Here is a 20,330-nt window from a genome sequence, read left to right as displayed (position 1 = left end):
GGGCTGTACCAACCTGCCTGGCCCAATATTTATATCTTGTTGTGCCCTGAGATTTTTATATAAAGGCGTTAAATCAATTTCCACCCATTAATGCATAAAAAAATATATGGAATATTTTTTTTACCATTAAATAAGTAAAAAGGGGGCAAACTGAGTCTAAAATTTATTATTTATTTGATTGCCTCATAATTCAGTACGGATAACATGTGAAATAAGTCCCCACACCGAATCAGATTCGCAATAAAGAATGTAAGATGAAGACAAATATATTCTTAATTAATTTTCGTGTGTCTCATTTTAAACAATAGAATTAACTCTTCAACTATTTCAATTACGACTTTGTATTCAAATAAAGGTTTTGATACGTCCCAATATCAAACTACTTTTAAATAATTGTTTTTAATTTAATTTAAATTGAAAGTAATATTTATTCTTTTTCTTTTTTCTTGTTTCGTTTTAATTTATTGATTTGCATATGTGCATGTGCATGTGCATGTCAGGTAAGAGTTTGTGCACAAAAATTTATGTGAGGCAAATTTTCTATTTGGGTCGTCCAGTAAAGAAATATTACTTATTATAATATATGAGTATAGTTGATCTGTCGATCTTATGGATTTTTTTTAAATCTGTAATATCGTCTCACAAAAGATCTACTAATATTTGTATATGTTACATTAAAACATGGCTCCGCTCCACCCTTGTGACTGTAGGTGACCGATCGATTTAATGAAACATTTGGTTATGCATTAATAATATTTTAATTTTGTTTATATTTTATTTTGTGAAAATTGATCTTGACTTATGGTAGTTAAATTTCATAAATTATATATACTAGACATACAGTCGAATATTTAAATTTAGCTTTGGTGTAGTTGAATAGACGTTTTTTGGTTTTATTATTACAAAATTATACATTGAAGTGATGGAATGGTGAGGGTCAACCCGGCATCAAAGGGGGTAAGCGTACGCAGGGCTCGAGGATGGGATCGATGAAAGTACTGTCACACATTCAACTATTCATTCAGTCTCGGGTAATTTCTCATGTTTTATTCATTTTCGCCGCATCATTCACTTAATTCTAGCTACTAGGGTTGAATTTAAAATTATTTATGGAGTAAATCTGAAATATTCGTGTATATATATTTTTTAAAAAAACATCCAACAATTAAAAAATAGTTTAAATCAAATATATATTTAATTTCAAAGGACTTGACTCAAATACCATTTAATGTCGTTTTGTTTCCAGGGTTTAAACCAATCATATGCTAAAGATTTTGATTCATTTATGTATCTGTAAAAAAGTAGAGAAAATCAACTTAAAATGTATATATAAAGAGTCAAATAGTAAAAAAAAAAAATTTTAAAAAAAAAAAGAAAAGAAGAAGCTCCTCGGGCCCCTAAAACAAACGTACTTAATATTAGGTCATGATTTAATAAAGTTGGGGGATTAGATTAAGAATGGTCCAAGCCCAGAGCAGAGCTTATGTCGTTTCGATCTATCTTTCTTTCTTTTGCATCTCCTTTCTTTAGGAAATGTCTTTTCAGACGGCCACAAATACCCTCTCTTTTTATCCTTTTGAGTAAAACAAAATTGAATTTTTACAAAACTGTGAGATTTCCTAAATAAAATCTATACAATTCTCGATAATTAAATTGATGATACATCGGCCATTTAATACAAATATAACTTCTTAAAGTCACACATCAATTAACTTCGTTTATAGTTTCTATTCATACTTTTGATTATAAATTAATCAGCACGTGCAGATTACCCTAGATTTCCACACAAGTTAAATTGATACTATGAAATTTTATATTACCAAATCGGTACTATATATTCTCAATTTGCTATCTGTGAGATGGGAAACATGTGGAGATTTGATGGGAACTCTTGCAATTTGACAATGACTAGGCAGAAAACAAACAACAACGTACAATAATAAAAATCAAGCAACAAATTAGAAATTGATTATAAAATGTTAAAGCTAAGAAATTTGTATTCGTAGAGTATTTAACCCTTTAAAAGGGCTTCATATCCGCAGCAGGATAAAAAGACTTTGAAGTATATATATATGGTGTTGCGAGGTCAATTTTCGTTATATTTCGGTAAACAAATTTACAAATGTCACCAATTGCAAAAAAAAATTGCACAAGCATAGCGAAGCGCACTTTACTCCTATATCTTCTTCTTACTCTTTTTGGTTGTGCGTGCCTTACCTGGGCCTATACCTTGAGTTAATCTTCTATGACAACATTTAAGGATTTTTTTTAAAGGAAATTTCTTTAATCACGCAAATAATTACAATAATATCATAAGGTTCAATCAAACAAGGCAGAGTCTCAAAATAAACCGAAAGACTAACATGAAAACAAATTGGTCTAGCAAGAGCATGAGTTACTATATTTTTCTGTTTATAAGAAAATTGATCAGAGAGTGAGATTCATTGGTTCAAAAGATATTTAAATTGTATTGGATGCACAATAGATCCAAACTCAGTAGAATAGACGGCTTAAGAACCGATACCATCAACAACACATTTTTTGCATCAAGCTCGAAAATCACATTAGCAAGGTCCAACTCCTTAATCCAGGTGATAGCGCTGAGTAAGACAAGAGCTTCACATTCGGATTTCCAGTGTTGCACTCGACATGCCATGAAATCTCTATTTTCATCACTTAAATGTCAACCGATCGAGGCCAAACGTGTTATTCTCAGTAAAAAGGGATGCGTCGTATCACATTGCAGGAAAATGTGTGGATGTTTGTCCATTATTTATCGACCTTTGGTTTTATATTTTGTAATTTAATGTACATTAATTAGTCGCGCATTTTTATTAACGTGATAACAAATATTCTAGAACCACTGTACGACGTACGTGATAATAATATGTAATATAGTATAAAAAAATGTTGTAGATATATTATACAATATTTCTTTTGTTTCTTGTAATTTATTATTGTTATTATACGTTATTGCTTCTTTCACGTTACATCAGTTACGTTCCAATGTTCTATCCGATGGATCGGAGGGGTTGACCTCTGAATAGGACCTATATATATAATATCATATATTTAATAAATTATATTATATAGCATATTATAAATCAAGCATGTAATAAATTGTCAGGCCCGGGGCCGAAGAGGACGGGGTGATCACCGGTGCCATGAGGTTGCACGGACAATGAGCGGCTCCTGGCAGGCTTCTAGACGGAGGGAACATGAATGAACAGATCTTACATCGGAATGAGAGGGATTCCGAGACTGTTCAATGTAATGGACTGTACAGTTGAAGAGGGCTTAAAATATTTGATATGTAATACTCATACCACGAAGGTGTATCTTCTTTTCGGTAGCTCATCACATAAGAACTCCAAAGTTAAGCGTGCTTGATTTGGGACAATTTTGGGATGGGTGACCTTCTGGGAAGTTTCCTAGGGTGCGTGTGAGTGAGGATATTAACACGTTGGAAAGACTCGTCTTGATACAGTGAGGACAGTCGTCGAATCTGGTGCGTTATATAAATAGTCATAGATTTCCACATGTAAGATATTAATGTGATTGAGTGTGACATTTAGAACAGGAAAAAAACAAAACTTAATTATACATGCTGATTAGTCGGTGATGAAAGATTTGGCTACTAAATATAGCTGTCACTTTTTTTCCTCATTTGGTTAATTGCCTTCTATTCTATTTATTTGAGACTCTGCACCTCAATTATTATTTATATATTTCAGTAGTCAGGCCAATAGTATTTAATTGAAATTAATGGAACTTTAGGCAGATTCATGGCACTTTTTCTACATATAATTTTATGGTTTTATCTAAGAAATTCGGATTCAAGATTTAATTTACAAAAAATAATGTATTTTAATCTCCAATATCAAACATTATTATTATTATTATTTTTTTATCATTATTTGAAACAATGGTTATAGAAACGAGAAATAAGAAAAAAGAGCCTCGTGTTTTCCGGTAAAAGAACACGATGAGGAAAAATAAAAGCGAATGTATACAAGCCGTTGGATGAGTAGTGAAGGGCTGGGATTGAATCTTTTGTCATATTCTTTTTTTTTTTTTTTAATTTCTGAACTCTCTAATTTAAACGTTGAGGGAAAGCGGTAATTGTGTGCGTGTCTTAAATTGAGGTTGTAGTGGCTGGCGGCGGCGTTTGCAAAGCTCTGGCTTAGAAAAAATTTAGAATGACATTTTTAGCATATTTGACATATGTCAAAAAAAAAAAAATACAGGAAATTTTGTCTCGGATTAATGTAAAAAACATCAAGTAAAAGTAAGCTTATATCTTATTACTGTATATTATTATGCAAGTTAATTAAATAGGGAAATTCAAACGGAGGATTAATATCTTAAAGTTCACAAAATTTTGTATGATTATTATATCATATGTTTATAACTTCAGAACCCGCAATTGTTAATCATATAAATTCTAAAACCCACACACACACATTTACGAAGATAAAACTTGCAACTGTTAGCTATCATTCGTTGCACGCTGGGTAAAAATCGAGGTTAACACATATTAAATTCTTTTTTATTAGAATGATCAAATTCATATTTTTAATCATGTACAATGCATCAAATTAAGATTGATAATGACTGTATTCTTTAAAAAATTATTATAAGATCTTATGTTCGCAAGATTCGAAATATAACTATTTTGATACGTACAAATATTTTTTAAAAAAAATATCAAGCATAACAAAAATATTTGAATATTTAAATTCTCCATTCCTGTGTCCCGAATTTTTTTGGTCTGGGAAAAAGCTGCAGACAGTGGAAAAAACCTTCTGAAATCACAAACGCGCACTCACACACACAGAAATCACGCAGTGTGTCAGCATAAAACACTCGTCCAATGCCCCCATTCTCCGCGCTACGAGTTTTTATGCACAGGAGAAGCAACTTAGTGAGGTGAACCCCATTAACTACATTAACGTAAATTTACAATTAACCCACCCAAAAAACACTCATTGACATTGATATTTTCTTCACTTTTTGATGGTAAAGTAGTAACCTTCCTCACTACCCCGAAGCCCGAGGTGGTTTTCTTATCATTGCTATGGATTGTTCTTCGAAATTGAGTTTAGAATTAGCTTATAGGGGCGGAAAATGTCTGGGTTTTTCTCGTTAGGTGGTAAGGACCAAGGATTACAGCAAAAGGATAGCTTTTTAGTGTTCAAAAACGAAGAGATCTACAACAAGGGTTTCGAGCTATGGCAACAGTATCATCATCAGCATCAACACAGCCTTCAGCAGCAAAATCTGCATCACAATTCTCAAGATGTGGACTTCTCTGTTGGTCCTAGTGGTCGTAGCATCAGAAGGAACAGTAATATCGTCATTTCCGGTAATATTCGTGATGATCCTTCGAGTTATAGTAACAGATCAGCATCAAGGTTTAGGGTGACGAGGCTGGGTAAAGGTGCGAACGCGGGAATGAACTGTCAAGATTGTGGGAACCAAGCTAAGAAAGATTGCTCGCATTTGAGATGTAGGACTTGCTGCAAGAGCCGTGGACTTTCGTGCCAAACCCATTTGAAAAGCACTTGGGTTTCTGCGGCTCAACGACGAGAGAGGCAACATCAGCTCGCTGAGTTGCAGCAGGATCGGCAATTGCTGACTGTAAGAGGGGAGAATCCCAAACGGTTTCGAGAGAACCCAGTCGGCGGCGACGGTGGGGGTAGTTTTGGAGGAGGTTCCACTCTTGCTTGTGCTACTACTTCGCGTTTTCCGGCTTCCACATCAGGTGATGTTATTCTTTTTAGGTGATGGAATGGAATGTGCGTGTTTGTTTTCCCTGAAAAAGAGCTCCATTTAGATTTTGAACTACTGAAGAATAGCTTAACGTGTGTGTGAGTTGAGTAGAAATCGCTGCAGGGTTTACCAAAGAACTGTAACACTCTATAATAATATCTGCAAAATGACAGGAAAATTAAATTAAAAATACTCTTGGTACAAGTGCTACATATCTATATTAATGACAAACTATATAAATACCCGAATAGAACATCTATATACGTACATATTATTTGCGCGTCATGAATGAAATCTAACCACCACTTTACCTCTCTACCGTTGCTGAGTAAAAATGACGCGAGAAGAATATGTCTATAGAAGTTAGTCAAGAAATATAGTTTTACCATGCATATTTGTACAGGAATATCGTTGCTTTGCTTTTGGTCATTTTCAAGGGCTTTCTTATGTTCTGATAATTTCTTTCTTAACTACGCCTGTGCTAGGGTTTGCATTTGGACACTTTCCACCAGAAGTGAATTCCCCAGCTGTCTTTCGTTGCGTAAGAGTGAGTGCAATGGATGATGCGGAGGAGCAATTTGCTTATCAGACCTCTGTTAACATCGGAGGCCATGTTTTTAAAGGAATTCTTTACGACCAAGGCCGTGAAATCCGGTACCCTCGTGGTGGTGGGGATCAGGCGGGATCCTCCGGACAACAGCCGCTTCATCTCATGGAGGAGGCAACCACGACCAGCCACCCAAATGTCACCATGCTTGATCCTTCCATTTACCCCACGCCAACGAATGCTTTTATGGCGGGTACACAATTCTTCTCACCACCGAGACCTTAAGAAGTTGAATTTGCCCCTCCTTTGACAATATATAATCCTAAAGATTTAATGTTTTCTATCTAACTAAACTACAAGCGAGTGTTTGAGCATTGAATGTATGGATTCGGGCCGTTAATTCGAATCACGTTTATTAGTTGTTCGAATTTCTATTATGATTTTGTGCTATATCTGGTTCATTAAATATTATTTTATCGATAACCATTTGTTTGTTAAACATTTGGATGTGTGCATTTCGCATGTTCCATGTTTTTGCATCATTCTTTGTGTTGTTTTTTATTCTTCGCTAGGCTTGTTTTTATGTTGGTTTTGAACTCGATGAAGCCTTTTCCCCTCATCCTACGTTTTCTACCCATATATTCATTTTCCCTACTATTTCGTCAAATAATTGAGTAATAAAGCGCTGATCATTTATGTATATTTTTATTACCACGCATACTACATATATATACATGAAGTATATTATTATAAGAGTTTGGATTATATTTAATGAGCCTACCTTGATAAATTCCAGATGATATGAAGTTAATTTATTTTTTACTGCATAACGTTATCGTATTTTTACATATTTTATAACTTTTATATAGATGGCATAATATTGAGTAGTTATTCTAACTTGGTGATGAGCGATTTACAGCATTTTGTACGAGTAAAAAATAAGAGATTGAAGAAAAATGTAGTATGGGCATATTGTAGGACTGCAGTGCTAGCTAGGATCTTGCATGCATCGGCTAGCTGATGAACTTGGTCACTCGTTTCAGCTAAAAGTCTAAAAGCAAAATGAACTTCACAATCCACTTGTCCAGCCCACAAATATTTTAATTTCATTTATTCAGTTGGATATGCAAATGTCTCATTTTTTTTCAAATTTTTTTTAAATAAAGTATGGATATTTCTCTTTGAGAAAACTTTAACCACGTTCATCCCGGGGCTAAATATTAACACTGTTCCTGTAAATTGATATCTGTCTTGTTTGATGTGTTAAATTGTCCAAATTTGGTATTCGTCCTATAAGTTGTTTTTCCCTCTTTTAACCATATGTCATTAGAGTGTTGACTCATTAATGAATATTGGTGACATAACTTCAAATATTGTTGACATGTTTAATGTTATGTTAACATGTATTCTGACAAACAAAATACATATTTACTAAATTACCGGATAATACCAACCTAAAAAAGAAAAGAAATAAACTTGTCTTAATATTTAACACACATGTATTTGAATTATAAAAGAAATGTAATTGGAAGCTGCGGATTTTAAATGCTGATGCTTATGTTTCAGCAAGTATACATATAAATGCATGATATAAATAGGAATGGATGTAAATACTTCTGTAGTCCTGTGAAGTACACACAATATGGTAAGATTAAAGTTGATTTTTTAAAAGGCACGTAGGTATTGAGACACGTGTAAGAAACAGAGAAAATTTTGAACTTTCACTGTATTTGAAATTTATGCACCTTACCGAAATTAAATAATATCGAGAGACTTGTGTACAAATACACATATATATGTACAAAATATATATAGACATTATATTGATATATATTTGTACGAGTATGTTTCGGTTCTTAATCAAGAAACAACACGAACTACTTGTAGTTTTCGTAAGATCGTTTTTCTCTGATTGTCCCCCCATTCTGCATTACTCTTTTTTTTTTTAAAAAAAATGTATGTGAAGTAGCCAGTAGATGTTTGCCACAATTAGAACCTGCGACAAGGATACTCTCAAACTGGGCTAACTAGCAAAGTGAGGAATCTATTTCTTTTTTGGTATGGTGGTTGTACTAGAATGAAATAAATTCTATGTCATCAATATTTTATGGATGAACATGAATTGTTGAGAGTTTTTTCGAGCATCGATTATGAAACGAAGTTTTAGCAGATGATCATGAGTTTAAGCCAATATTCCAATATTAGTGCATTATTTGTATACTGAACTTTAATTAACTACAGTTAATTTTAGCATATGATAACTGATTCGTGCATTGTTCTTGTACGCCATTGGACAATGAAATTAATCTGTCTAATTAACCAATTTTGTTTTGTACGCCATTGGACAATGAAGCCAATATTCCAATATTAATGCATTTTCTTTTTTCTTTTTTTTTTTAAAAATAAAAATAAAACAGATGTCGAAAATTCTGGGCCAAATCCATTGAAGAATTGCATTGGAATTTCTTTTGATATTCCATGCATGATTCTTCGTTTTTTTTAAAAAAAATTATTTTCAAAAAGATCAACATTTCACCCTCTCAGGCCGGACTTGGCCCGGGCCCAAATAGTTGCACCATTCAAACATTAAAAAAGATTGATACCGGTCCACCAAAAAATATGAAAACACGCATGCTACTAATTAATTGATCAGTTAGTTGATATAGTGATAGTAATAATTAACATTATGACATTCGATTTCATTAATCATTTGTCATTAATGAGCGTTTCATGATTTAGTCCTAACCGTGTAAAAACAGAATTTGATTTGAAAGAAGTTAATTTGATTTGGGAAATGAATTTCAAATGACACGTGTGTTAGGTTTATTAATTTAAAATCAAACACAAATGCAGTTGAAATTTGTTTATTTGATATAAAGTGAATTTAAAATTTTACTTAAAGTTTGTTTATCTAAATAATTCTACGGGATTTGATATAAAGGATTGGATAATATGTCACCAACTTTTGCTTCAGCTATACAAAATTCAGTGCCAGCCATAACATTTATCATGGCTGCTCTGCTCAGGCAAGTTAAAATCAACCAATTTCAACAGGAAAGTACTTTAATACATAGTGATTAGTGACGGAATCCTAGTTTTATATTTCAAAATCAATGTTAAATTTCAGGATAGAGAAAGGAGGCTTGATAGAAAAGATGGCATCTCAAAGGTGGCGGTAGCATCCGTCATCACACTATATAAAGGTCCCACCATCTACGTACAGCCCCGCTCCACCGGCGGTGCTTCATTTGGGCGATGCAAAGGGCAAGAACTTGACACTGGGTTGAATATTCTTGCTCGGTCACTGCCTGTCTTGGTCCGGTTGGCTCGTGTTACAAGCTCCGGTTATCAAAAAATACCCAGTTCGACTCTCCTTCACTTCTTGTCAGTGTTTCTTTGGTGTGAACCAGTTTCTGGCGATTGCTGCCTTTGTGGAGAGGGATCCTCAGGCTTGGCTCGTTTTATATGTTAAAATTTAATGAATACTACTTATGAATATGAACGTTTTATATGTTAATTTCTCAATAAAGTTTTATCAAATTAGAACGTTAAAGAAAATCTAAGTTAACCATATTTAAAATGTGTAATAATTTTTCCCTCGAAAGAATCGTAGTGAATTTATTGTAAAAGATTTTTTCTAGCATAAAATATGCGATCCATGATTTCAAAATGACAAGGAAATCAATTATAGATGTAAATAGTTCAGTTCAAGTAACTAGTGATTATTCATAATTAATTCGTCTTTCTTACAATATATTCTTATGTAACAAGAGATAAAAAAAAATTAATAAATCCAGTTGATCCGCCATTGAGATAATGGTGGAATACATACACTATTTGGTTAAAACCTCAACTACATTCACAACGGTTTTGTCGATCTAATTAAAATTTTATAATTATGAATAAATAAAAAACTATTCACTTAGACTTCATTTTACTGACGAGATGACGAAAATATTTAATGTGAGAATAATAAATTGAAACATAAGTTTGATCATACAATAAATATATTAATTATAATTATCGTAGAATTCGAGCCAATGACGGGTGACACAAAGACAAGAAATTCATCATTCGGACCAAAGGTGCCATTAAATATATATATAAAATCACAGTCCATACGATAACTCAATCCAAGGATAAAAGGAAAGAATATAAAGCCATAATACTGTTGAATTTGATTAGCATCTTTAACAAAACAATCAACATCCTTAAATGGAACAAAGAAACTCAATCAAAATCCCATGTATAAACATAACGAAAAAGAGACAAAATCCATCTACAGAAAAAATTTCACATTGGGCTGGTGTCCTTGATCTGATATTACTGCACAAGATCCTCCTCAATTCTACTTTGAAAAACCTGGCAGCTGCGGCAGCGGTGGCATTGCCATCAGAATTTGCTCCGGCAGCATCCTCGACATCATATATTGTGTCGGATCCACTGGTGGTGTGTAAAATCGTGCCAACGACCTGGGGCTGTAATATAACATAGGATCCAATGCTGTTGACTCGTAGAAACCCTGATTCGTACACGAAATATTCCCACTAGTCGATGCACCCCCGAACTGCATACAATGATCATCATCATTCCACATAGGCATCATCATTGAATTCTGGTTCACAGAATGCAATTGTTGATTATGATTCAAACTAGGGAAATGCATGATTGAGGACATTGCTTGCTGGTTTATAACTTCAAATTCAATATTCCCTCTTTGGATCATCCCTGGATTGAAAAAGCTTTGGTTTTCGAATGGATTTATTCTCCCAAAATCAGTCAAATTCACATCCAAAACCTCTTGACTTTTCTTCAGATTATTAACTCTTGATCTAACGTCCTCTAATTTAACCCTCAAATTTGCTGCAAATTCTCTCAACTGCACTTCTGTAAAACCATTCAAGAAATCCATCCAAGTGGGATACCCTGCTTCCATGTTCTTTTTTCGAAGTTTCGAAAGCTCTTCCTCGATCTTTTTCGTCCTGTCATGCAAGAAATCAGACAAGCCAAAACTCTTGATTGAATCCTTGTTCTTGGCTTTGTAAATGTCGATCATACGTCGAATTTTTTCAGTGTTTTCGGGCCATATTTCGGGCTCAAAGAAACCCTTTTCTTGTCCCGAACCGTAGATTATCATGCACGCGTCAATATCGCAAAGAACGGTCAATTGTTGTATTTTTTTCACCAACCCCTCTTTTCGTTTCTTGAAAGTTACGTTTCTCGACTTTTCATTGCGTATTAATTCCATATTTAATTTCGCTCTCCCCATATCTTGATCTGCATTCACAAGAATTCATGTATTCAAATCAGACTGTAGTGTTCGCAAAAAAAAAAAAACTCGCACTGTATATCAGTAGCGTAGCCGACGGGAGGATCAAAATTAAATGTTGAAAACAATATATAATACAGATAAAATCATATTTTCGTGTATGTGTGTTCTATATTTATATACATAGAAAAACCATAAGAAAATTTACAGAAACTCTTTCACTTAATTTGCTGGCCTCTGATATGAATAAATTCGCGAAGCATTGAAAAGGAAAAAAACGCAACCGATGGTAAAACAATTATAAAGACATACCTGTATGCAGGCGTTAATGGATTCTTTCTTGGGAGAGAACTCGAAAAGAATTAAATGAAAAATATTGGGGAAGGTTTTTAATTTATTGTCATTTAATATTTGTTATTACACAGATGGAAGATATGATTAGATACAGTTAATTGTGTAATATGGAAATATTTACTTCTTCAATTGATTTCCTTATAATTGAGTAATCCAAAAAGTGAACGGAAATATTTACTTCTTATATTATGTTTTTTAATTGGATCTATTTCCAAATATATTGGGATATTTGTGGATTCGCCTATTATTATAATAAAACTTAATACTTTCCTATTTTAGAACGAAAAATTATTAATTTAGAATATGGATTTCAGGTTAGAATAGTAATATTTTTTCCATTATGTAAATATTGGTACGCAACAATTAGATACGACAATGAGTCAAATTTGGGTAAGATTCAATGCCTTCGTCCCCTCTCCATTTGTTGTATCTATCTCTTACCCACCCTCATCCCCATCAGTTATTCAACTTTCATCTTTATCCTCACACTCGTCGGATGATTTGACATTCATACTTTACCCAATTATCTTATTATCACCTATATATAATAGCATTTTTTTCAATTTTGAATTATTTCGATAAAACTATGCTTATTTATCAAATTTTAATTCTTAAAAGAACAATAAGAAAAAGAATAAAGATTAAAAAAATAGCAAACAAAACATCATATAAAAAATAAGAAAATATATTATTTTACAATTCTTTGTACTAATAATTTTATCCGTTCCATCCAACTACCATCATAAGCAAAAAATATATCCACAAAAACAAAAGTGTATATCCGCAAGTATATCCTAAAATGCACAATGACGGACATGATCCATTTAAGCACCTACATAATAGTAGATGAATTCGCTCCATTCACTTCTGACTTCATCATATTGAGATTGATTGTAATATTGGTTCTTGATTGATCTTGAAAACTGAAAAGTAAAAAGTACAACATGCATTAGATTAATAAGAAACTGATATCAACAAAAATCAAGACACTGAAATCTATATATTAATTCTAGCTTCTAAAGGCAAACCAATGTAAAGTTTATAACAAAAAATTGATATCAACAAAGAAACAACAAAACAGAGCATATATCATACACACTACTGTCACAAATAAAGACCAAATTATATGCATATAAACAACAAAACTAAGCATATCATAAATAACAAAATAAAGGGCAAAAGAACAGATCAATTATCATAAAATTCATATTACCATATGCATATATATCCCAACGGAAACAAATTATCCGAACTATTAATTCTAATAGCACAAATTTCAGAATTAATAATTATATAGATTTCATGTACACATATCCCAGTGACAACAATTTACCATATTCTCCAACCGTTGATTTTCAGATTTAACTATCTCTTTCTTATACCTCATCACACAATATCCACATTTAACAGAACTACTTTGTTTTAGATTACCCTATGTATAATGAAATCGAAAAGTTATTGCAACAATTCTAGATGGGATACGTTTAAGAGCCGGGATTTCCCTAACCCGTTGGGTCCGATCCACATGGGAATGCATAAACCCGTTGGGTCCGATCCAAATTGAACCACGTGTGAAATTGTCATCCCGATTAGAAGTGAGAAAAAATACTGAATTTTCGATATACCGATGTTACCGTACCGAAAAATACCGAATTTATCGAAATTTTTGGTATACCGAAATTTTCGGTATGGTAACGGTGTGGAATTTGAAATTTTCGGTATATACCGAAATAATATATATAAATTTAAAAATATAATTTTTTTGATGTATAAAACGATATATATCGATACTGTACCAAAATAAAGAATTTAATTTCTGTTTGGATTCATCATGTTGGAACAGTCCAAATCAAAGTTTAGTGAAGCAACTCCACTCACAGTTGAGAATTTAAACTGTTGAGAAATCTTATCTTTATAGCCTAACCTTACAGCTAGCTAGAGGACTGGATGCTGATCCTCGACTTGTTGAAAAGCCGACAGGCTTCAGAAATCACATGACCTCATACATTATTGCAAAGATAGCGGATGAAGAAGTCGCACATATTGCGGTTTAAGTTTATTGGTGTTTATTGATGTCTTAGATATCCAGACACATGTTGCGGTTGACATTTATTGTCTTTATGGATTTGTTTTGTATATATATTTCCTGGTCTCTTTGACTGTCTTGATGAATTTGTTAAGTATTGGTAATCATTGACCTTGAAATTACAAGAGAATGAATTTTTTATATATATTTTCGATATGACGGTATTTTACCGATATCGTACCGACTTTTCGGTATGCCGACTTTCGGTATACCGACAAGTCGGTAAGGTAACGGTATCATTTTTCTCATACCGGTATTTTCGGTACGGTGTACGGTATCCGAAATTTCGGTATGATATATAGTACGGACCACCTCTAATCCCGATTCTCAAATGTCGCTTGAAAATAATTGGGAATTTCAAAATCGGAAGCAACAAAGAATTAAACCGTCCATATAGCTGCGAAAGATAACTACTTGCAACTTTTACTTCGATCATTTTATAGCCGCAAATGTAATATTCTGAACACGTTTTGCATCACGGTAAAGTTTCTACTTTTGTATCACATATAAACGGAATAATTGGCCATTCAAAAGGTGTATTCCATTTTTTTTTAAATCAAAAACACAATTCGTTTGACAATATAAGAAATCCTAATTTACAACATTGCTAATAAAGTGGGGAACCACATTCAAAAAAACCAACGGACATCCAGTAAGCAAACTTCTAGTAGCCAATGCATGAGCCACTTCATGTGCGGTTCTCCGGCAATCCATGAAGAAAACACACCCGGTGTATTAGCGCAGACATGGCGAATATGTTCTATCATCCATGTAGAAAGGAGCGGTGGTTCTAATTTGCGTTGAGTGCATCTGATTCAAGTTGTATTGCATTGATGCTACATAAAAGGGGTTAGTTCGTGTATGATTTAATTAAAATCATGTAGTATTTTTTTAATACAACGAGGTCGAGAGAATTTTCTATCCAATTAATATCAGTGTTCTAAAAGACGTCACTCGTATAAAGTAGAAAATATGTAATTGATTTTGAGTTTGAATCATATATAGATAAATTATGGGAGAAATACAGAGATAAACAAAAAATATATACATTTAGGTAAAAAAAACCCGCCTAAATGTAGCCTAGATGGTTAAGTAAAATTTGAACTGCAGACCACACAAACAATAACTTTTAAATGCTCAAATGCTTGTTCCAAATATCCTAAATTTGTCTGGGGCCCTTGTCTAATGGCAAGAGATATATAAGTATAAATGAATCGTATTGTTTTTTAAAAGACGAGCAATATATATAAATTAATTAAACATTTACACACATAAATATTATTTATTCGTAATTAAATTTTTTTGATAGCTTTATTCGTAATTAATTTGATTACACGAGTTCATAGAAAAAACTAAATCTGATACAATCAAATAAAATTGTGATTTTGAGTCGATGATTTGGAACCAATATAATCCTAAATTTAAAACTAATTATTAAATTAGAAGGTAAACATTTTTTTTTTTAAAGTGAGAAGGTAAGAGAATCCACTTGACGTGTGAATTGTGTCGGTGAATCTAGTCCGTTCACGAGGAATCTCCAAGAAATGTTAGATTACGTCCCACCCCACATCACGCAGCCGAGAGGCGTCGTGATCAAGTTTAATAAATGTTGACTTTTGGTCAATCCACATCGTCTCGTTTCCCCTATATAAAGGACAGTTTCACGTCTCTAATTTGTTCATTCATACAAACCGGTTAGCTCACAATTATTCTGAATCTGGGTTTCATTTTTTGAGGAAGAAAACCTGCGAAATGGCTTCGGAAGTAGAGGGACAAGTTATCGGATGCCACTCCGTCCAGCAGTGGAAGGATCAGTTTCAGAAGGGTCTCGATAGTAAAAAGCTCGTACGTTTTTTGCTCTTTTGGATTGCTTATTTGAAGATGATTCATTATTTGCTTTTTATTGATTCATTTTCATTAATGATAATCATAACTCGGTGAAAGATTTGTCACAGACTCTTTCGTATTTTTATATATCCTTATTTTTTGGGTGGTATAACTGAATTATTTTCCGTTGGATCGAAGTTTTTTTTTATGATGATATAAAATCAATGTTTAAATTGCAAAAAATATTACACTGAATTAACAAAGATTTCAGTCCACGGCTTATGTTTATTTTCGAAAATTATGTATTGGTTTAAGTATCAGCAGGATAAGTTTGGCTTTTGTAGTACGTTTGATCAGAGAGTTTACCATGGGGTCTCAAAAAATTGCTGCATTGGCAAGAACTGGAGAGCATGATCGAAACTCCTTGTTAAAACTTTTTAGCTGTTTTGGCACTGACATTCTATATATTAAGGTTGTTTCAAGCTCTTAACGCCGGAAACAAAATCGTTCTGTTCAGGTGGTTGTCGATTTTACAGCTTCATGGTGCGGACCGTGCCGTTTCATTGCCCCAATCTTGGCAGAGATTGCGAAGAAAACAGCCCATGTTTTATTCTTGAAGGTTGATGTTGATGAACTTGAGGTAATATCTACTTCGCGTGCAATTTGCATTGTTATTCGGCTTCTTTTTGAGTTTTGTTGTAAATTTGGTTTCAGAAAAATACGTTGTTCAATTTCAACTTCGTCTAATTGCTTTCTGAACATCAATAATCATTAGATTGCTAATTTGGTACAAATTTCTTCAGGGTGTTGCAAAGGAATTCCAAGTAGAGGCAATGCCAACTTTTCTGTTCTTCAAAGAGGGGAAGGAGGTGGACAGGCTCGTGGGAACAAAGAAGGAAGAGCTGCAGGAAAAAATCAACAAGTATGGCTCCTTCGTTACGGCTTGAGGGAGTTGCATCAAGATTACAGTTAAATGTGGCTTGTTGGCACTTTTAATAAATTTGATTTGATTTCATAATTATAATAATCTTTTTAACAAGTTCGATTCCATAATTATAATAATCTTGTAATATGTCGTTATTACTTGGATGATACTTGTTGTGTAATGGAATCTTCTTGGTATTTGTGTTCATGTCTTCTCTTTACAAGTTCAAGAATTAGAGGGTGACGATTTCATTGTGACCAAATAATTGTAAGTTATATACACATAACGATAGAGAGCCATTGAGATACATTATCAAGCATAAAATTGGGCCTTCATTGGCATGTAAATGTCTGAATAAATGAAAGCTCAAAACTTTGGAAAATTCTTCTGGAACTGACTGATTTTACGTATGGATATACGTCAAGAAAAGAGAAAAGGTTCCTAATTGTTTGTTGGTCTTGTAAACTGCAGATTGAACCTTGTCTCTGGTTCTCTTTTTTTTTTTTTTGCGCAACATCGTTCATGTTTTTCACAAATAGTAGGAGTTCAATGTAAAATTCAATTTCATTATACTCGTCATAAAAGGAAACCGGGAAAGTAAAATAAATTATAAAAAATAGCACAACTGCATCGAATTATTCCTCTATGTGGTTGTTCTCGATTTGCTGCTGGGAAACTTGGACCTTGATCTTTGGCAGTGAGGGATCATGGTGGAGAACTCTGACCATGTGAATGCTCTGTTCCAGCTCCTTTGCTGCTTCTCCCTGTAACTTGGCCTTCTTTCCCTTCATTCTGTCCAATATTGTAACATGGATCAGTAACTGTTGAATATAAACCGACATATTATGAAACAAAACGTTTCAAAGCTAGCAATAATCAGGGAGGAAGAAGAACCTCTTGGCATGGTGCCTTGCCTCTCCGACTTTATCAATTTTCTTGATGGCCTTCAGAGACCAGAGTGTTCTCTATCACATTCCTATCATATTTGTCCGGTTATTTCGAATGTTGAATCCTTATAAGTTAAAACAATGCCAAGGTGAGGTAGCTCGCTGCAGTTGAATCAAGTAGAAGTGAAGCATAAAAAAGGGGATGAATGATGATAGCACTTCCTACCCGTGTCATGTCCTTGCCGTGCAACCGTCTGTCAGCCTTGATCTATTTTACTTTACGAGGGTTCTTCATCTTGAAGTTTTGTGGCAGCAGGAGAATCAATGGTATTCTAGCCAATCCATTCCAGCAACGAATTATTTTGTAGACGTGAGACTCTCAATAACTTAATTCAATTTATCTGGAACATCTACCACACACTCTCACACCCTTTCGTTATCCTTTTTCTCCAATCCATTCTCTCTAGCTATGACTATGAAGACCCAAAAATTACTTAAAATAAAATTCGAGTTTCACTTCAAATGCTATGCTAGCAAAATTCCCTCCCGTTTCTTTCTTTTTCTTTTAGAAAGTTCTTTGCAAATGAATTATTATACTTGTAAACATGAGAGATTTTCTGATTCTATTATTTATATTTTCAGTTGAATTGTCACAAATTTAATGAATCTCAACGAGAACAAGTAGTTCTTAGGAGATTGCAAGACGGAGAAATTGTGGCACTGATTAGTGATGCTGGAACTCCAGGCATTAGCGATCCTGGTGTGGAGCTGGCTAGTCACTTGTTCAAGTGTGACATGCTTGTTTGCATATCCATATACATATACATACATTTAACAACTAACTGTTTATGTGCTGCAAGAGATTAAAAACTCATCAAGCTGATTTATTTTTATTGACTTCGTGCACGTATGTTCCTTTGGATGTGGGTGTAGGCCAAGCTGTGTGTGGATAAAGATATACCCGTTATTCCAGTTCCTGGGCCATCTGCAGTAGTAGCAGCTCTTTCGGCATCCGGTTTACCTACTAATGAGTTCTCATTTGGTAACATTTAATTACCATGGTTCTTTTTTAACTGCTCAATTATTAAGACTAATAGTGTGCAATATTGTGCAGTTGGCTTTCTTTCTAAACATGCTGGAACTAGAAGAGAGAGGCTGTTGGTCTCAGCAAATAGTGCTGCCACTCAAGTATTCTTTGTTTCTCCTCACAATCTCTGTCAGTTTTTAGAAGAGTCCTCTTTAATCTTTGGCCTATCTAGGTAAATACTGACAGAGGAATATTTTTTTTAATAATTTACAGGCACATATACATTTGCTGGTTTTGAAACTAGTACCTTGACATTCTATGGACTATCTCTAAGTTTTGTTGGTTACGAAGCGACATATTTTGAAAGTCTTAACAATTCATCTGCTGCTTTGCCTACTGACTTCTGTTATTGGCGCTGTTATCAGCACATAAAGGAAACATATGCTTGTGCATTCTTCACACAACCATTATAAAAAGTGAAACTAAATAAATACAATATATGGGATCCTTTTTATATTGAACCATGCATTTTTGTTTTTACAGGCAATGTGTCATTGCTCGGGAAATCACCAAAATGCATGAAGAGGTATGATTTCCAACTGTTAATGTGTGAATACGTTATTGACCCAAGTGTTTTTTTCTTTACGACTGGGTATATTTTGCAAATGTGCACACCTTTTTTTTAAAGGTTTTGTTTAACTACAATGATGAAGATATATTCTGTGTACTAGTTCTGGCGAGGAACACTTGAGGAAGCCAAAGAAGCGTTCTCAGCCCACCAGCCAAAGAGTGAAATTACACTCATGATTGAAGGAACTACTAATAGAGAGGCCAAAGTTCTTTCTGAGTCTCAACTAGAGAATGAGTTGGGAGAATTAACGTCCAAACGTCACAGTCTTTCTGCGGTAACAGAACTATCTTGGAAATTCTTATAGTTATCAGTTATGTTTCATCAAGGATTGGGATTCTATATAGCTTTCGCATGTGATAAGACAGACAGGAAAAAACTATAAACCGATATTGATATTTGCTCCATTTAAATGGCTCTTTTGGTGTCTCGTATAGACCAAACACCTTGTCTGAACTTCTAAGATTCACCAAATTGATGAGGCATGTTGGAGTTCCATACTCTGTTGTTAATGAAGTAATCAATTCAATTGAATGGGCATGCTTGCCTTACAAATTACCCTATCAATTAACGGCAAAGATAGGGAATGGAAATGCATTTTGGTGATGATTATTTATTAATATATAGTTTATGCTATGCAGACGGTCAAGTTGGTGACTTCAGAAACATCAATGAAAAGGAAAGCAATATATTCTCTCAGACTTGAGAAATTCCGGAAGTAACTTGGTTCAGACGATATAAATTGATTTTGATATATTTTCGGACGTGAGTTTCAAACTAGCTATAGATTATTAGTTGCAACTTGGAAAGAATCTTTGCTTTGCTCACTGTATTTTATCTCCACTTCCATTTTTTCCTTCAATCACGGGGAAAAACCATTGTTTTGGACTGATTTATTTGCCTTGATGCACCACCAGCAGAGTTTATGGCTGTTTGACCTGCTGCCTCAACGCAAAAGGTTGCCAAATTGTGGACTTTGATTCTGGGCCGTTTTGGACCTGAAGAGAT

The 20,330-nt window shown here is 33.8% G+C and overlaps 4 protein-coding genes across 4 annotated transcripts; 3 read left to right on the top strand and 1 right to left on the bottom strand.

The window, feature by feature from the left end:
* The first annotated feature begins 4,935 nt into the window (after positions 1 to 4,935).
* Positions 4,936 to 6,703, top strand: LOC140990642 (protein SHI RELATED SEQUENCE 7-like). The gene is made up of 2 exons (XM_073460435.1): positions 4,936 to 5,764; positions 6,258 to 6,703. Exons 1-2 carry the CDS (start codon positions 5,128 to 5,130, stop codon positions 6,602 to 6,604), a joined length of 984 nt encoding a protein of 327 aa, XP_073316536.1. The 5' UTR covers positions 4,936 to 5,127; the 3' UTR covers positions 6,605 to 6,703.
* A 3,964-nt stretch (positions 6,704 to 10,667) lies between these two features.
* On the bottom strand, positions 10,668 to 11,456 carry LOC140990058 (uncharacterized). The gene has a single exon (XM_073459643.1). It carries the CDS (start codon positions 11,454 to 11,456, stop codon positions 10,668 to 10,670), a length of 789 nt encoding a protein of 262 aa, XP_073315744.1.
* A 4,190-nt stretch (positions 11,457 to 15,646) lies between these two features.
* LOC140989267 (thioredoxin H-type 1-like) lies at positions 15,647 to 16,986 on the top strand. The gene is made up of 3 exons (XM_073458433.1): positions 15,647 to 15,873; positions 16,373 to 16,495; positions 16,659 to 16,986. The coding sequence occupies exons 1-3, from the start codon at positions 15,781 to 15,783 to the stop codon at positions 16,800 to 16,802; spliced, it is 360 nt and encodes a 119-aa protein (XP_073314534.1). The 5' UTR covers positions 15,647 to 15,780; the 3' UTR covers positions 16,803 to 16,986.
* Positions 16,987 to 17,719: 733 nt separating this feature from the next.
* On the top strand, positions 17,720 to 20,238 carry LOC140990056 (uncharacterized). The gene is made up of 7 exons (XM_073459639.1): positions 17,720 to 17,821; positions 18,310 to 18,468; positions 18,601 to 18,709; positions 18,782 to 18,926; positions 19,238 to 19,280; positions 19,426 to 19,599; positions 19,964 to 20,238. The coding sequence occupies exons 1-7, from the start codon at positions 17,720 to 17,722 to the stop codon at positions 20,042 to 20,044; spliced, it is 813 nt and encodes a 270-aa protein (XP_073315740.1). The 3' UTR covers positions 20,045 to 20,238.
* Positions 20,239 to 20,330: the final 92 nt, after the last annotated feature.

Source organism: Primulina huaijiensis, chromosome 12 (genome assembly GCF_012295235.1).
Source record: "Primulina huaijiensis isolate GDHJ02 chromosome 12, ASM1229523v2, whole genome shotgun sequence".
NCBI classification, from domain to species: Eukaryota; Viridiplantae; Streptophyta; class Magnoliopsida; order Lamiales; family Gesneriaceae; genus Primulina; species Primulina huaijiensis.
The sequence above is the reverse complement of the archived record's forward strand: the minus strand, read 5'-3'. Positions and strand labels throughout refer to the sequence as shown.

What these genes read in the sequence shown, in the direction of transcription:
- LOC140990642 (XM_073460435.1), top strand. Translation starts at nt 5,128, where the DNA reads ATGTCTGGGTTTTTCTCGTTAGGTGGTAAGGACCAAGGATTACAGCAA. An exon ending in TTTTCCGGCTTCCACATCAG is followed by an intron (nt 5,765 to 6,257) that starts GTGATGTTATTC and finishes CGCCTGTGCTAG; the next exon opens with GGTTTGCATTTGGACACTTT.
- LOC140990058 (XM_073459643.1), bottom strand. Translation starts at nt 11,456, where the DNA reads ATGATAATCTACGGTTCGGGACAAGAAAAGGGTTTCTTTGAGCCCGAA.
- LOC140989267 (XM_073458433.1), top strand. Translation starts at nt 15,781, where the DNA reads ATGGCTTCGGAAGTAGAGGGACAAGTTATCGGATGCCACTCCGTCCAG. An exon ending in GTCTCGATAGTAAAAAGCTC is followed by an intron (nt 15,874 to 16,372) that starts GTACGTTTTTTG and finishes CGTTCTGTTCAG; the next exon opens with GTGGTTGTCGATTTTACAGC. An exon ending in TTGATGTTGATGAACTTGAG is followed by an intron (nt 16,496 to 16,658) that starts GTAATATCTACT and finishes AAATTTCTTCAG; the next exon opens with GGTGTTGCAAAGGAATTCCA.
- LOC140990056 (XM_073459639.1), top strand. Translation starts at nt 17,720, where the DNA reads ATGGCCTTCAGAGACCAGAGTGTTCTCTATCACATTCCTATCATATTT. An exon ending in TACTAATGAGTTCTCATTTG is followed by an intron (nt 18,710 to 18,781) that starts GTAACATTTAAT and finishes AATATTGTGCAG; the next exon opens with TTGGCTTTCTTTCTAAACAT. An exon ending in AACGTCACAGTCTTTCTGCG is followed by an intron (nt 19,600 to 19,963) that starts GTAACAGAACTA and finishes TATGCTATGCAG; the next exon opens with ACGGTCAAGTTGGTGACTTC.